The sequence below is a fragment of the Micromys minutus genome (assembly GCF_963924665.1).
Source record: "Micromys minutus genome assembly, chromosome: X".
Lineage (NCBI taxonomy): Eukaryota > Metazoa > Chordata > Mammalia > Rodentia > Muridae > Micromys > Micromys minutus.
In genome coordinates, this window is record NC_137970.1 from 51508804 (window position 1) to 51520004 (window position 11201).

The 11201-nt window shown below is 48.0% G+C and overlaps 1 protein-coding gene across 1 annotated transcript; it reads left to right on the forward strand.

Moving 5' to 3' along the window:
- Positions 1–499: 499 nt before the first annotated feature.
- FGF16 (fibroblast growth factor 16) lies at positions 500–9992 on the forward strand (the record flags this gene model as incomplete). Its single annotated transcript, XM_080910806.1, has 3 exons — positions 500–773; positions 8297–8400; positions 9747–9992. The coding sequence occupies 3 exons, from the start codon at positions 500–502 to the stop codon at positions 9990–9992; spliced, it is 624 nt and encodes a 207-aa protein (XP_080766932.1).
- Between the last annotated feature and the right edge of the window lie 1209 nt (positions 9993–11201).

An 11201-nucleotide genomic window follows, 5' to 3' on the forward strand; every position in this document is an offset into this window, starting at 1 on the left:
CCATTTTTTTTCATAATAAAAGAGGGAGTGAAGCTTGCTCGCTCGCTCCCCCCTCCACCCCCCTCTCCCAAAAAGAGCCAAATGGATACGAGAAGGGGGGAAAAAGGAAAGAACCCACACACCAATCTCTGAGGGGATGCCAGTGAGGTGTGGCTTGTATTTAAATATCCAATATGTCAATGGAAGGGGAGTGGGTACGTATATAAAGTGCCATTTGCATCGGATAGCTGCACGAAGCCAGCTATGAGAGGCCGGGAGAGATGGATGCGGAGGGGAAGCCGCACTTTAACTGAGAACAAGGTCAGGAGCGCGCTGCCCCACGCTCCCCGCCGCTGAGAAGTTCTTTGGACGCGAACAGACGTGTGCTGCGGCTGGGCAGAGCGCGGAGCCGAGCAGCGAGCTAGCGAGCGCCGCCGACCCGCCCGGCCGCGCCGGCCGCGAGGAGAGGCAGTTCGCGCCCCGGGGCCCCGGCTCGGCCCGCGCCGCCGCCGGCCCCGCCATGGCGGAGGTCGGGGGCGTCTTTGCCTCCTTGGACTGGGACCTGCACGGCTTCTCCTCCTCTCTGGGGAACGTGCCCTTAGCTGACTCCCCGGGTTTCTTGAACGAGCGCCTGGGCCAGATCGAGGGGAAGCTGCAGCGCGGCTCGCCCACAGACTTCGCCCACCTGAAGGGGATCCTGCGGCGCCGCCAGCTCTACTGCCGCACGGGCTTCCACCTCGAGATCTTCCCCAACGGCACGGTGCACGGCACCCGCCACGACCACAGCCGCTTCGGTGAGGACACGGCCGTGGGGAGGGTGGGGGAGAGGGAGGCGGGCGGACCGCGGACTGGGGAGCCGTCGGCGCGGGACCGTCCCGCAGGGGTCCCCCAACCTTCCCGCACCGAGTGCCGTCCGGGCCCGTCGGGGCTGGGACGCGGTGGCAGGGCCCTAAGCCTCGCGGCGACCCGGTGGCCCCTGCACCCCGCGACGCTTCCCGGAGGGGGCGGAGGCGCCTCGCGGTGCGGCCTCTTCCAGCCGCTCCACCCTCCCTCCTCTCGGAGCTAGGGGCTCCCTCTGAGAGCCCAACGTCGGGCCTCCGAAGGAAGCAGGTGGAGTCGGAAGAGGATCCTCACCTAGGAGTCCTCACCTAGGAGGCAGGGGACTTGAGGGTGGCAGACCCGTCGCGACTGATCGCCTAGAGCAGAAACCTTCACGAGCCACGGGCGTGGTGGGCCAGCGGCGGGCACTCGAATCACTTTTATCTGGCGGGGACCGAGCAGTCATGGCACTGATCATCCTCCGGGGGGCTCTGCCCAGGGTAGGAGCCAATCCAGGCAGCAGGGCATGAGCCGGGTAGCAGAGAATCTAGGAAAACCTCGCGGTGCCCATTGCGTATGAACAAATCTTGGGTAGCTTTTGCCCAGAAATTACTCCTTGCCCACGTGAGGAAACTGCCCCGAACCCACTGCCAGCCCCAGAAACAGGACAGGAAATGTCTAATCTCCAGGCAGGATTGCCTCTGCCAGCCTGAAACTATACAGATTGTTCAGAGCACCCAGCTGCCGGTGTCACCATACAGAACTAATTACACGATTAATATAAACCTTGATCTGGGACGGAAATCTTTAGGCTTCTAAGCAAATGTGTTCCTTCTTCAGTAATTTGCGGTGGTTTTTTTTTTTTTTTTTTTTTCAATTTTCTATTCGTTATTAAGCCATCAAGCAGGTGCTGTGACAGCTAGCCTTTCTTCACCGTCTCAGTGTCCTCGGCTTCCTCCCAGGGTCCTTGTAATGCAAGAAGGGCTCTTTCCACCCCCAAACCAGTCTGAAGCTCTGCCTCCCCTCAAGCAGGACGTGCTTCATTTTTTCCTATCCTTCCCATCTTCTCATTCTACATGCCTTTCTAGAGCTGCATCTGGAGTGCTCAGGAGAGAGAGAGGAGAGAGAGAGAGAGAGAGAGAGAGAGAGAGAGAGAGAGAGAGAGAGAGAGAGAGAGAGAGAGAGAGAGAGAGAGAGAGAGAGAGAGAGAGAGAGAGAGAAGAAAAATGGCTGTGGAGGAGGGGACAGACAAGGGGCAGCTTAAGGCCAAGCCTAGCAAACAACTAGGACCAGGGTTGGCCTTCCTTGCTGGGAGCAGGCAGGAACCCTAATGAGGTCTATGTCATCTTGGAAAAATGCACTCAAACAGAGCTGGAGTACAGTAGGTTGGGAGGGGTAATGGAGGGTTGCAGGTGTCTGTATAAACTTGCAGCAGGTCCTCAAAAGGGTGATGAGGTGGGGTGGGAGGAGAGGGGGTGTTAACTTGGCTTCTTCCCCTTCCATCACTTGCGATTTTGCAGTCCCCTTTTGTTCCTCTTCATAAGGACTGGGACTCCCATCCTGAACTCAGAGGCTCCCAGAAATAGCCTAAAGATTTTGGAAAGGTCTGTGTATAAAAGGCACATGTGTGTGTGTGTGTGTGTGTGTGTGTGTGTGCATTTATATGGATGTGCAGAAAGCAAAGTCACAAAATGATAGTGAAATGTTGGGTAGGGACAGTGAAATTGTGCGCTGCCCCCAGCTGCTCCAAGTGTTTGCCTCTGTGCCTGAGTTGAGCCCAATAATCTACAAGGTCAACATAAATCAGTAATAGGCTCTTGGGATAAGTGGTCTTTAATTGCCTCCCTAAAGACACATCTTGATTTCTTTTCATCTCCCAGACCTGCTAAGGGTGTTAAGTTTAAGGAGAAACCAAAGGAAGTAAAGCTGGCCCAGGATGTTTGCACTGCTGCTTAACTGGCTTGCTTCAGTTTGGGTTTGGCCTTTTAGCAAAAACAAGCTGCCTGAGACCCCCTCCGCATCCCCTTTTCCCTTTCCTCCTTCCCGGATTTCTTGGCAGTTCTGTGTGTTTCCTGTAAAGGAAATGATAACCGGTCAAAGCTGTCTGTTCATAACCTCCCCTACCAACTTGCAAACACGCTCTTGCTCAGTTTAGCTTTTGGCACGGGACGAGGTGGTGGTTGAGTTTGCTCACACTCTCCGCCCTCCACATTTGAGTTAATCAGCCAGAGTATTCAATAAATCGAAACTTTAACATTCCATAAGTGCTTTAGCAGTCAACATTCCAGCAGAGTAAAGTGGGCCAGACTTAAGATATAAAATATTATAGATCTCTGCTTGGGGGGAGGAGGGAGTCTCCGAAGGCCACGTAAAGTAAATAGCTATTTGTTGTAATTGGAGAGCAGGGCCCCCAAGGATTACCCTGGAATCCATGTGTTCTAAACAAGCCAGGCTGAGCCCGAGTGCAGCCCCGACTCCAAATAATAACCTGTTGGCACCGCACATGCCCCCTGTTCTCCATCTGCAGTCGGTAGCCAGGAGTGGTTCAGTCCCCGCCTGGCTGGTGGCATTTACATGAGGTTCACAGGGGGCCTGACATTCCTGAGGGGCACCTGTGGACTGACAGAGCAGGGCTTGGGAGCCAGACTGGAGGAGAGGCCTCCTGCCAGGTGGGATGGCGCAGGCTGCTGCAGCTGCTTTGGGTTTGGAGCGATCTGGTTCTTATTTGGCAAAGGGCCAGGGCAGCACTGTCTTGGCCCCAAGGTCTGACAGGATAGCTGAGGGAAGCAGATTAAATGACACATTAGCCAGTCATCTAGTTAGGTTCTGAAGCAGTGGGGCCCAGGACAGATCCGTTTTGATTGAGGCCCTGGGGAAAGAGGTGTAAGAAGAGAAGAGTCTGGAAACTGTCAGAAAATGCCAGAGCGTGAGGTGGGCAGGTCAAGATGAGGCAGAGGAGATGGAGGTCCTGGGCCTCGAAGGGGTGAGCGAACTGATGACAAACTTTGTCTACTTAATACTTTGCCTCAACGCTTTTCTGTTAACACCCCTGTCCAGCTGTAGCTGGGAAAATATGAAAATGGCTTGTTTTCTCTCCCCTCTCATGCTGGCCAGGATTCAGGAGAAGGTTTAGAAATATCTGTTCCATCATCATGTGCCACCGGGTTCCCACAGTCTGAGTCCAACTAATAGGAAAGTTGGCAAAGGCAAGTGATGCCCAAAGACAGCTGGGCAAGGATGATTCCAGCTGTTGGAGACCCCGGTTACTGGACACAACCCAAGCGACATCCTGCATGATCTGTCCTTTGGCATCAGGGTTCACAGAGAGTTGGAGAAAAAACTGTGGTGACTCAAATGGCCACACCTCTTGGGTTTCATGATTTTGTTCTCATACCAGGTCTCGAAGTGAGATCACAGGCTGCCCTCTGCTACTTAATGAGCTCAGAGTAGTCTGAGATCAAGATAGAGGATACTTAGAGAAAAGGGGGCCTTCAGTGGAGACTCGGGTAACCTGTTCTGGAAAAGCAAAGACCCTTTAGTAACAAGAATTCGTGTCCATCTGAGTTTAGCACCCAGAACAGAACCAAGGCATGGTGTGGGATCTCCTAGCCAGACAGACATACTACTTTGAGCATGCTTCTGTTTTTCCACAGCCCTCCCTAGACACAGTAGAGCCAGACACAGAACCAACCCCATCATGGTCCTGCCAGGACCCGGCAGAGTAGTAGGCCAGTTCCTTCTCTTATGTTAATAACCAGATCTCTCTGACTACAACCTAGCTCCATTTTTTTCTATTTTTACACTAGGGTTTTAAGTTATTTTTAATTTAAAAAAAAAAGCATCAAGGTGCACAATCTGTAACCCCAGCACCTAGGAAATGGAAGCAAGAAGATTGAGAGTTCAAGGTCATTCATAGCTGCGTACAGAGTTCAGTTTCCAGGGCCAGTCTGGACAACATAAGACCCTGTCTCAAAAGCAAGAATTTAAAAGATTTGAGGTAGTGTTTCACTCTGTAGCCCAGGCTGGCTTCAAACTGGGGCTCCTTCTCTTTCAGCCTCCTAATTCCTGTGGCCATGGATTTACCTGGTGTGTGTGTGTGTGTGTGTGTGTGTGTGTGTGTTCTTTTATTTTGTTTTTCACACAGGGTCTCCCTATCTATCCTAGGCTGGCTTTGAATTACCTATCTTCCTGCCTCAGACTCCCATCGATTAGAAGTACAGATCCAGGCCTCTACGTCCAGAAAACATTGAAATTGTATTTTTGATTGTGTGGGTTGGGGAGGAAGGAGAAGCACCAGTGCTTGTGTGGAGATCAGAGAACAACTTTCAGCAGTCATTTCTCTTCTTCCAACTCGTGAATCCCAAGGGATCAAACTCAGATTGGAGGCAGCCGTCGACCTTATCCACTGAGCCATCTTGCCAGTCCTATCTTACACTTTTAAAATTACTTGCATCTTATTTATTTAGTGTTTGTGAGAGAAAGTGTGGGGGGGTGTTCAGGGAGAGAGAAAGAATGGTGGAGTGAGAGATGGGAGCTGTTGAGAGAGACAGAGGACAAGGCATATCTACCACCCACAGTGGCATGCACACGTGAAGGTCAAAAGGACAGCTTGGGGAAGTTCTCACCTTCTGCCTCATGGGTCCCTGGAATTGAATTCAAGTGGGCAGGCTTGAAAGCAGGTGTGCCTTTACCTGCTGAGCCACTGCCAACTCTACATTAGCTTTTCAATAATCCTGCTAATCACCTTCATAATGAGCTAACTGCTCAGTCAAATCCCCAAGCCATTGCCATTTAAGTTTCATTGGGCCACATTTCCCCATTGTAGAAACCGGCAGACTTACATATAATTAAAATACACACAGCATACTCTAGGTACTGGGTTCAATCTCCAGCACCAAAACCATTTTCTTTAAAGGACACTGAAATACAAAAGTGCACACACTCTCAAGAAAATACACCGGGGTTGAGGCAGAACGTAGTATAGTGGTAGAGACTTACCTAGCATGCTGAAGGCCCTGAGTTCAGTTCTGAAGTAGGAGGTGTATACGGGTAGGATGCAGAGCTATGAGAGAGTGATAGATGATGGAAAAGCCCTCAAACAAAGCAAACAAAAGAATGACGTTATCCATGTGCTTGTGAGGCTCACCTTCCATCAACAAAAACCCAAACACAAATATTTTGTGAAGATGGATTTGGAGACCAAGGTGCGATACTTTCTATTATCTATAATTATGCTTATTCTGTTGGAACCAGCCTGTTTCCCAACCTTTGGAACCTCTTTGGATCTTGATTGTTAACCTTTTAAGCTATGTGTCTTCTAGAGCTAAGGGAAGCTGGGTTCCTGCATCCTCTTATGAGTTGGTGATTAAAATGTTTCTCAGGGCAGAGCCTCCTTTAGACAATTGAAGATTTTTGTTCATCAAATCGGTGATTGATTAGCCACCATATGGTATTCTCTTCTTGAAACTATCTGCACTATACTAGAAAAGCTACTAAGAATCAGGAGCCTGGTGAGTTAGTTATATGGCCCAGAAGTCAAAGCACTTGCTACACATGCCTGAGAACTAGAGTCAGTCCCTGGAAGCCATGATAGCGAGAGAGAAATGGTTCACCAACATTGTCCTCTGATCGCTGCACGTGTGCCAATAACAACAATAATAAAAGTTACTATCAATCAGAATAAAGACTCAGAGGATCTGAATGTGAAAACCCAAAGGCCAACTCTCAAACGTCCCATAGACTAGTGACAGAACTATAAAGATCCTTCAAATAAATCTGAGAGAGCCAGATGCATATCACCAGAGCTGCTTTCATGATCGAATGCCTAACCATTGCCTGTTGGCCACTGAGCTTCATAGGAAACTTCCCATTGGAGTTTTGACCTGATTTTTCAACCTGATTGCAGAACGAAGTAGTTGTAAATTTTGACTTTAGCATTTGGGGGACAGGTTGCCAGAGACTTTCCCAGCCATTTTTTAAAAGAAATCTTTCTTTATTACATTTATGTATTTGTGTGTAATAAATTTATGTATTTGTGTGTGTGTGTGTGTGTGTGTGTGTGTGTGTGTGTGTGTGTAAGAGAGAGAGAGAGACAGAGAGGGGAGTGAGAGAGATTCTATGTGATGCATGTGCCATGGCACACAGATGAAGGTCAGAGGACAACTTGCAGGAGTTAGTTCTCTCCGGCTACCTTGCAGGTCCCAGGAGTCAAACTCAAACCATCAGACACGGTGCTGAGTACCTTTACTACCCTCTGAGCCATCTTACAACCTCCAATTCCTTGTCTTGTGGGATTAGCTCTACCTCCTATGTAGAATATTCAAAATATTACCCTTAATAATTTGTAATTTTTCCATGAAAGATAGCTAGGTATATGAATTCAGGGTAGGCTTTCAGACAATTGTAGCAAGTTTTCCATCTCTGCTGAAAAATGTGGTTAGAGGGAGGAATCTCAAAGAAAAATCTAATTGACTATTAACATCTCTCTAGATAATAGATGTACTATTTTCAAAATCATGAAGTCTTCAGTACTACCATGATTTAGTTTCCCTGTCCCTTTACCCTCTTCATAATTGATTTTTTTCCCTCATGGGGTAAATGAAAACATTTTAAAATCATCACCTCTAACCTTGTCAGTTAAAAGGACCTTTCTAATTTCTTCCCTTTCCCCTTAAAGTTGCAACATCTCAAATCACTATGGAGTCCAATGCTACCTGCCAACTCAGCCGTGGCTCAACTTTAAATTCTCAAGAGAAGATGGGGGGGGGGGTGCGCGACAGACTAGGCAGTTTGGGGCTGAGCAAGCTGAGAACATTTTTTAGGCCAACCTTTCCCTCCTGCAGGGTGAATGAACAGAGCATGGCCTTGTGGCATTCGTTAGAGTCAGCTACAGGCAGTTGACAGCCTCATGTGGTTTTTAAGGACATGAGAGCTGAGAGACTGAAAACTATGCTTAGACTAGAGGACAGCAAGGGAATGCAGGTGGGTGCCAGAGAGGAACAGGATAACATGGTGTCGAGAACACTGCTTTTCCATTTCTTGAAACCTGTGGTCTTCTACTTCACTAACACCATAATTATGGACCATTTGGTAGAAAGCCCCCCCCCCCCCGGTTTCTTCACCCTAGCATACCTAAGAGGCTTGGTAGTATAGCCTAGTGGTAGAGCTCTTTCCTAGCACAATCAGGGCCCCAAGTTCTCGAACTAGTACCTCAAAAGAAAACAGAAAAATCACACGGCTAAGAGTATTCTGTGGAGAGAGGGGCTGTTTCTTCAGTTTTACACATGGAAAATCTCAGGCAAGGAGAGACCGAGCACTTTCTCCTTTCTCTGAGGCTTCATTTCTCACTGCTGAAGATGGGCTCATCAAATGGTTCTCTATGGATACCCAGGGCTGCCTGGACTGGGGGGGTAAATAACTGGTAGCTCATGTCACCTGAACAGCTCGTGCCCACTAGCTCTGTGTTAGTAACAGAATGATGTTCTACTTTTTGTCCCAGGAATTCTGGAATTTATCAGCTTGGCTGTGGGGCTGATTAGCATCCGGGGAGTAGACTCTGGCCTGTATCTAGGAATGAACGAGCGAGGAGAGCTATTTGGATCGGTAAGTTCCAGCTTTTCTATTTATCAGATGCTATGACCACCAATGTTTGGACAGCCGAAGGCAAAGAATAAAATTGTTTATCAAGCACTTGAGAGCCCTTTTATGACCATAAAGGATTGGAGTCTTCTTGTTCCTGGCTGCTCAGGGCCTTGCTCCGTTATACTGCTTCACTTGTTCAGGCCTCCATCCAAACAAGGTTTTCTGGAATCCATTTGCTTTCACCATTTCCATTAGAGGGCCTACTGGTGCCATGATAAGAGGAAGCCATTCTGGCTTGTCAGTAGATGCTCTCGGGGTTCGGGGTATTAAGTCATCTAAAGAGCACATCTTAGTTTTAATGGATACCCATGAACAGTAGCTGGTGAGTAGGCACAAAAGAACATACAGTGAAAATGCCAGCCTTCCAGCAAGGGTTCTGAAGTTAATAACCCAGCCTCTGGTTTCCAGATTACTTCAGCTGAGCCCCAAAAGCCAAATAACACCAACAAATGAAGAATGAGGGTTCCAGGGTGTAGTGACAGCCCCAACCCCGAGCAAGGAATGGGCTGGCTGCAATACATTTTTTTTTTTTTTTTTTTTTTTTTTTTTTTGTGTTCTGGAAGCTGGCCCGGCACTGGGACATAACTTCACTGGCCTTAACCCTTCAGGAGATCCCAGTATTCTGGCTCAGACTTTTGAGTCACATAGCATGCTTACTGGCTGGCTACACCCCATGAAATCAGAACACATTTTTCCCTGACACCTAGAAGATAGTCCTGTCCCCAGCACTCAGCATCGGGCACCACAGAAAACAGTATGGCAGCCTGATCAACTCTGAGAAGGGCCAGAAGCAGAAGACACAGGAGCTGCCAGCTTGAAGTAGCCAGATTGGAGGAGCTTTTTCAAGCAGATATTCTCTGAGCTTTCCAACTGACAGGCCGCTCATTAGGAGAGATCACGGCTCACCTCCCATGCAGCTTTATATAGACCCATGGCCTTTGCCTGCCAGTTGATGTGGGTGACTGTAATCTCAATGCAGTCGAACATTATTAGCCCCAAGTAGGAAGTGAGCTCAGTGGGTGCCAGAGGGGCATTGGAAGGCCATAATGAAAATTCTAGGGTTTAAAGAGCCAGCCAAGCCAAGATATTTTTATTTGGCTTCCGAAGGATGAAGAAGATACGCCCAGGAGGGGTTTGTGCTGCTTGGGGAAAAAAAAAAAAAAAAGACACCTTGGTCACATAGGAAGACAGGACTGAAATTTTCTAATCTCAGTGTGCTGTTGCTATTTCAGGGTTTCTCCACCAGCACGCTGGGATGGGAGGAACAGTCATGTAATGGGCTCTGCTTTATTTTCTCACCCTCACAGAAGAAACTCACACGTGAATGTGTTTTCCGGGAACAGTTTGAAGAAAACTGGTACAACACCTATGCCTCCACCTTGTACAAACACTCGGACTCGGAGAGACAGTATTATGTGGCCCTGAATAAAGACGGCTCACCCCGGGAGGGATACAGGACTAAACGACACCAGAAATTCACTCACTTTTTACCCAGGCCAGTAGATCCCTCTAAGTTGCCCTCCATGTCCAGAGACCTCTTCCGCTATAGGTAATGGACCTCTGGTACCACCTCTGTGACCCATGTACTCTGTGACCATGGTTGGCTCTGCAAACACTATACTCATAGCTTTTCAATCCTTCCTTCCTATCAATTAGATAACAAAGAAGCACTTACTGTTCAACATGACCCAGCTGTCCCCTTGTTCAAAGTGTATATCAAGCTTGGGTTATTTTGGGGAGGGAAGTGGGGGGAGGGCTTGTTCCAAGGGAATCTTGTATATACTTTTTGTTTTACTCACGTTCTTTCCCATGAGGTAGCATGACAAAGAACAAGGGCCCCCACTAAGGGACAAGGCCGTCTTGCTTCACAATCTACCCAGATACCTTGAGATGGGGTACAAATGAAAGACCAAGGAATCTGCCACAGATGCTACCTAAAGAGTTTCGGGAAAGTGTCATTTGGAAAATCCTAGGGGCTCCAACCCTGCTGCCAGCCATCCCTACCCTGGCTCTGCAGATCTCTCATTCATCCTGACAGGCAGTTTTCCTGCCACCAGAAGTGGGAGATATGGGGTAGGTTGTAAGGAAATGATATTAAAATATAAGCATGGATACTGTGCATAAGGACAAACTATTTATGAAATGTATATGCTATTTATTTTATATATTTATTTATTTCAAAATAATTTTATTTTTAATGAGAGATGCTATGACTGGATTTTCTTCAGAAAGAATAAGGTCCTACTGAAACAGGAAAAATGAGTTATTAAAGGCTTTTATTTGGCAATAAAAATTGTCTTTATGTTATAAAACCAGTGTCTACTTCTATTGCTTTCTACATCCAGTAGAATGAATAGGCTGGCCAGCTCTTTTTCTCCAGATAAAATCCCCAATGGCAGGCTCATACAGCTTAAGCTGGGTGACTTCATCATCCAGTGTCATAGCATTATCCAGGATCCCCCTTCAAGACCTAGTGCTCTTTTCTGGTCCCATGACTTATAGGAGCTTTAAGAAGACCTCAACTAACAGCTCTTACTGAAGCTCCCATTTGTAACTCTTAGGATTTGGCATAGAGGAACCTTTCTTGGGGATGTGAGGGCCCAGAGCTCTCTTCTAAGAGCAGAGACCTAATCAGTGGATCTTTATTTCAGATGTGAAGGTGAAGCAATTTAAAATAGTAGTCAGCAAAGAGAGGAGTTTTTGAGCCAGGCAACTTCTCTGCTAGAAGACATCATCCTATTGGCTGTGACCATCCCCAGCAT